Source organism: Acyrthosiphon pisum, chromosome A1 (genome assembly GCF_005508785.2).
Source record: "Acyrthosiphon pisum isolate AL4f chromosome A1, pea_aphid_22Mar2018_4r6ur, whole genome shotgun sequence".
NCBI classification, from domain to species: Eukaryota; Metazoa; Arthropoda; class Insecta; order Hemiptera; family Aphididae; genus Acyrthosiphon; species Acyrthosiphon pisum.
Window position 1 is genome coordinate 134,554,488 of NC_042494.1, and position 6,711 is coordinate 134,561,198.

General features: G+C 25.8%; 1 protein-coding gene across 3 annotated transcripts in view; it reads left to right on the top strand.

Annotated features, from left to right (window-relative positions):
- LOC100163342 (E3 ubiquitin-protein ligase RNF126) overlaps positions 1 to 6,711 on the top strand; it is a 9,619-nt gene extending 2,908 nt beyond the window's left edge. For 2 of the 3 annotated variants that reach the window (XM_008189225.3, XM_008189226.3), the window contains exons 5-10: positions 781 to 887; positions 2,293 to 2,388; positions 2,452 to 2,618; positions 2,753 to 2,868; positions 5,828 to 5,943; positions 6,180 to 6,711. In XM_008189225.3, the coding sequence (XP_008187447.1) occupies positions 781 to 887; positions 2,293 to 2,388; positions 2,452 to 2,618; positions 2,753 to 2,868; positions 5,828 to 5,943; positions 6,180 to 6,480 (903 nt within the window). In that variant the 3' untranslated portion in view covers positions 6,481 to 6,711. The remainder of the gene's footprint in view (positions 1 to 780; positions 888 to 2,292; positions 2,389 to 2,451; positions 2,619 to 2,752; positions 2,869 to 5,827; positions 5,944 to 6,179) is intronic. The other variant, XM_016807970.2, reaches the window with a different exon arrangement.

Genomic DNA, 6,711 nt, shown 5'->3' on the forward strand with positions numbered 1-6,711 from the left:
AAGTACAATACTGTAAATATATTTAGACTTACACGATAATAACACGGTGGACAACAGTCCTAAAATAGTTCACAGTCGTACAAATAAATGTTAGTTTAATTTTTAATTGAATCAATGAACATATTATGGTAAAATATTATACACGCAATAAAAGATTAATTTGTGAACTTTAAATTATTTTAAAGATCTACACCAATAAATTGAGTATTAGCCGAGTTATAAGCGTATAAACAGCGAGAGTCGTATTACTCCCGTAAAATCGTGTACACAGTAATCGGCACGTTATTACGTCACGCGTATTTTTCAAATGCCCATAACTGGCTAAATATTGGACGCAAACAGTTTTTAGTGGTATCTCTGTTTTTATTTCACTTGATATTATATTTTAAGATCGACTTATTTTTTTGAGTGTTATGGTCCTTTAAGTATATTAAATTATGCAATTTCATATTATTATATTATTTAGTTAAACGTCAGTAATACAATTTTATTTTTAATAATTCAATTCTTTTAGATATCGCAGATAGATTGATTGTATTATATTACATAAATCATTTCAAAAATTAGTTACCAGTTTATAAATAATGTTATTAACTTAATATGCTCATTTGTTTTATCTACTTCAAACTAAAAAATAATTATACTTGTGTTTTAATTATTTCAGACCTTAGAGGTATTTCTTAATTAAAAGTTTGAGTATTGAATTAAAAATATTATATTTTGTTAATATTATATGTTTTATTAACAGATTTTAATGTTAATTATGTAAAATATGTTTAGGTTAATGGTATATTAGGAGATGATATGGCAGGAAGACGGAGGTCAAATATTCGTCGTCGTAGATTTACAACCAGAGGTCCTCATGTAATGACATTGCAACCTGGAAGGTAAGCTAAAAAATGATATTTTAAGTTAAAATTTGCACAAAATTAGATATTTAAACACTGAATAACAATTTTAGTTATTTTTTGTAAATTAAAAATATTATTTGTGGAAACAAGAAACTTTCAAAGTACATTACTATATTTTATACACACTATGACATTTTCAAATACAATATTTTTGACAAACATTTATTCAACCGTATGTATTACTAATGTCTAATAATATAATAAATTACTTAATAACAATAATTTTATAAATTTACTACTAAATATTTTTATATTGAAATGTGACTATAGGACTTCTATATTTATTATTAAATATAATTTTAACCAGGGCTCAAGACTACTTATAGCACTATAAAACAACTATATATTACGCGCTATAATATGCTTTAAAAAAACCGAATTTAATTTGCTGCCTTAATCCATGTACCCTGACGGGTAATGAATGGTTCTGGAGTCAAACATATTTATGCAAGAATCTAGATTTTAAAGATAAACGCAACTTATTGGTATATTGTTGAAAAGTTTTTTAATACTAGACTGGTGTATTTTGTACTCTAATTTCTTCTGCCATCTTGAATACCATGTGCCTCACACGTAACTTGGATCATTTTCATGTAGTATTTAAGCAATGTAGCCAGGGCTTCGACTGGAATCATTTTTTTGAGTATCGGCTGTTGAAAGAAATTTCGGGTGTTACGGGTTAATACACTTTTCTGGTTACGGTTAAATAAAAATTTATTCGAGTTAATTATGGTTAATTCGGTTGTGTTAAAAAAAAAACCATGTTGTATATCAATTAACATAGGATTTTCAATGCAAATTTGATATAGTAATCTGATTTTATATTTAAAGTAAACATAATGAAAAATTTTAAAAATTAAAATTAAATATTAATACTTATTAGTTATTAGTTTATTACTTAGTACTTACTCAGTTCTTTTTCTACAGAAGAAAGTTGATTATAGCATGTAAGGCATATCAGTTTAAAAAAGTAACATGTGATCATCTGTCGACTGTTTGTATTTGGAAATAACACCAATATAATTAAATTTGACGGCAATCTCATAAAATTACATGGAAATAATTTAGCTGCGAAGCATGTGAACCTCTATCACAGCGAGATAGCCACACAAGAAAAAAAACATATAAAAAATAAAGCACTAGATTTTTATTTCTGAACTCCTTTTAGTATGAATTGTGTTTGTAGCTTACTCTGCTATAATTTCAAGCTCTAGAAAAAAATATGCAATTGCCTTGTGTCTTGAACTTTGCTTATAACAAATGGTATACTTAATAACAAAACTTGTTTACATGCATAACAAATTTAAACAATATTGATTATTGCCTATTAAATCATTGTTTAGAGGTCATAAATAAATCCAAAAAATATGTATTATTTCAGAGGCCCAAGGCGTAGTTCAGGCGGGACAATTGAAAATTTAGTAGAAGATGTCATAGTAAATTTTGCTGATTATGCTCGATCGGGTGGAAGTCCAGTGTAAGAAAACGATATTATAATTTTATGTATCAAAACTATACCTCTTGTATATTAAAATTTCAGCAGTAGATTTTTACTCGGTAATCCTGGTGACTATGTTTGGGGAAGAGATGGATTAGATTCAATTGTGTCCCAGTTATTAAATCAGATTGATGGAGCTGGACCTCCACCATTAACAAAAGAGAAAATACAAGAAATACCTACAGCACTTATTTGTCAAGAACATTTGGGTAAAAATACTTATGCAATTATGTAGTATTATAATAAAGATTTTAGTTTATAAGTCTCTTTGATTGACATGCTTGATCAAGCTGTCGATTGAACAAGAATTTACCTAGAATAAAACATCGATTTTAATTTTTAGATATGAAACTCCAATGCTCTGTTTGTTGGGAAGATTTTACAATTGATGAAAAAGTAATGAAACTAGCTTGCGACCATATGTTTCATAAAGATTGTATTATACCTTGGTTAGAATTGGTAAGTTATGCATTTTAGATTCTGAGTGGAACGATGAATGTATTGATTTTACAATGATGTGTATTTTTTTTTATTTCTTTTATTTTTGTGTCTGTCATCACCTTTTAGGACAGTAAAAGTGCTTGGATTTTCTTCAACAGTACCTTTTCTGATAGGAAAGTAAATCTAGTTGGTACTTTGGGGGGTCAAAAGTAAAATTTTTCCAATAGTTTTCAAAAGCGCCGTGAAAAACAAAAGAAAAATTAAGGAAAAACGAGAATTTTTACGCAAAATCTGTTTTCGAGAAAATTGATTTTGGTTTTTATTGTAACTTTAAAATGAATGACTGTAGATACATGAAATTTTCACTGGTTGTTTATATATCCATTTTCTATACATGATACAATTTTCAAAATATTTTGATTTGTTTTGAGCTGTTTACGGACAATTTCAGTTTCCAATTTAATTAGTTTTTTTTTCTATGAATGTCAATAAAACATTATTTGTTGAATAAAAATACTTGGAAATTTAATACAAGGCTTCTACTATATTGTTACAATGACATTTGAAAAATATTAAAAATCCTTAGTCACAGTTTTTTTTTATTAGCATTATCCTTTATCAAAAAAAAAATATCTATAAGAAACTCAAATTAAATTTTTATGAGCGTTTGAAATTCATATTTTTACACATTTGATATTCACTCGATTTCTTACGTAACAATTTTCTTATTTTGTTGTAATTAAAAAACGAATGACTGTAGAAACTTGAAAATTTCACTGAATGTTAATATTAGCATTTTATATATATGATAAAATTTTGAAAATAATTTGACTCTTTTTGAGCTGTTTACGGACATTGTAAGTTTTCAATTTTTTTTGTTTTTTTTTCAATAAATATCAATAAAGTTTTCTCTATTGGGCCAAAAAGTGTAAAAAATTAATACAAAGCTCCTGATACATTGTTACAATAGCAGTTGAAAAATATTAAAAATACATATGTACAAATTTTTTTTATAAGCATTTAAATGTCGTATTTTGAAAAAAATTATCAAATTTAAAATTGAATAATTATTTTGTAGTTAAAAATTTATAAAATGTTCAACTTTTATATCTAAGGATTGAAAATTTAAAACAAGATTCTACGTAAATATTTAATTCTGTTACTAAAAATTCTAAGAAATACAGAAGCACAGTTTATTTTTATAGTCATTTTAAGTTCGAATTTGGACGAAATTACATATTAAAAAACCTGGAATAACTTTTAGTTATTTTGTTGTGATTGTATAATATTACTTGTGGGTACTTGAAACTTCTAAAATATACTATTATATATCTATGATAGTACCACGGTTTGTTGTTGATGTATAACGCGTTACCTAATGGATATTATGATATGATTAATTTGAAAATTATTAATAATACTATAGATAAGTATACCTAAATATGTATGTCTAATATCTAGACTGACATACCGTCTCCGCTCAGAATCGTTTTTCTTATACAGTGATATTATATCATTGAATTCAAATTTAATACTATCCATTATACAGTGACCCACTTGTAACCTACCGTATAGCAGAGCGACATCCACTTACCCACCTTTTTTATTTTTGGGTTGTCACAGTCACTTTTTTCCTCGTAAAACGCATGCAATGATCCATATAGCATCAAGGTTAAATTAATAAGATTGTGGGATCTAATCCTACACCATGAATTTTTATTTATTATATTTATCTAAGTATTTTCTAGACCTTTGTCAGTGGGGGCTGGATAATTCATACAAATTTAAATATACATTTTTTAATACAATTTATTTGTGATTTATCTTGTGATTCTTTTCTAAATCATAAATTATAATTATTAAATATGATAACGATAAGTTAAGTTAATTGAAAACACCTGAATATTATACAATTTAAAAAAAAATATAGGAATTAAAGAGTCTCCAATTTTTTTATAGTACAATATATTTTATATTTTTAACCACCTACCAATGTCCTTTTTTTTGTTTTAGAATAAAAAATTGTTATTTAGAATATTTAATTTTAATGTATTCCTATCAAAAATATATTTACTGTGAAATCGTACTTTCCTATATTTTACTATTTTATATTAATAACATTTTAAAAAGTATAAAATATTTTATTTAAAAAAAAGTTTTTATGAGGTGTTCAAAAAGTTTTATTTAAGTTTCCCACTTCTTATTAATTATATTTTGTTATACATATGTGATATGTGATACAACACATTAATTAACATTAATAATAATTATTATAAACGATTTTCTAAATAATGGATCTAAACTAAAAGTATACTGAAATATAGTATAACTCATTTACAAATAAATATTAAATATATTAGGTACCAGACATTTTTACCTCCTTTTTAGAAAGTTTAATTTGTAGATAACTTGTAGTTTGCTTCTAAAAAAACGTCCATTGATTAGATATATTAGAGATATTTGTTTAGAGATATTTCACTATATATGTATTTATTTTTTTTATTATTATCACAATCTAATATTCTTATGGAAACCTCTGTACTAGATACTATTTATTGGTAAAATAATTAATTATTGTACAGGTATTATTAGAAAAGAAATAAATAATATAAATATAATAAATTCTAACTTGTATAGTTACAACTAATTTGCGCTAGTAAATTTCCCGTTGCAGAGTGGTATTTGTCCAGTACCTAATAAATATTGAAAACAAATTTGGCAAACAATGGTAACAATAACACGAAAACAAAGTTATACAAAGAGTATGGGTCTATTTTATAAAACTTAATTCATTTTTTTATCGTCAGCGTTTTCATGTATTCAAAGTTTCTAGTCAAAATTCAAACGAAATTGCACATTTTATTAAGTGTTATTAGTAAATCCCTAACATTTACTAGTAAAACTGGGTATTTAATAGGTGATCAGGCTTACCCTTTAATATATATGATGTATAATATTATTTTTAATTTTTATATAGCATGGTACGTGTCCAATTTGTCGCAAATACTTAGCAGATGATGGGTTAAGTTCAATTAATTCAGATCCACTAGGAATCAGTCTAGGTGTTGGACCAAATTTAGCAGCACTAATTAGGTTAGATATATATATACATATATTATTTTTGTTAATTTTTAATGATAATTGAATTGAATTTTACAATTGTAGATTTTAAATTTTAACCTATCCTTAAACGATATATTACATTTGGTATCTATTATCGTTTTTATTGAATATTTTCACTACTTTATTAATAAATTATTTGTTTAAAATTATTAAATAATGCTACATTTGATTTCATGTTATTACATTTTATATATTTACTATTTTAGAGCTCGTAGTAACAACCCGCGTAATACTGCTGATCCAGTATGGGGAATGAATGATTATGATATGGCATCTACATCAACTGACTGGCCTACACAACTTGGTATTAGTTTGCCACTACCAATTGTGTCATCGTCATCAGCTACACAGACTCCAGCCGCAGCATCAGGTATGTCCACTTATTCATCCGTCACAGCCAGAAACTTACGCGACCAACGGTTGTCATCTTCATCTGCTGATGTTGAACCTATGGAAACTGATCATGATCAAAATTTACCTGCGGTGAATAATACAAATAATTCCTAGTCTTTTCTAGTAAATGCAAGTATGATTTTAGTACAATATGAGTTTACTGTATAATACATGAATATGAAAGAAATACATTCAATTAATAACAATTAACCATATATTTTTATTTGAACCATTTATGAATATTTATAACATAATTACAATAATTGATGACTATGCATTATTATACTAGCAATTGACAGTTAGTTATTTCAAAAGGTATTTTGTATATATATGAATTCTTTTGTA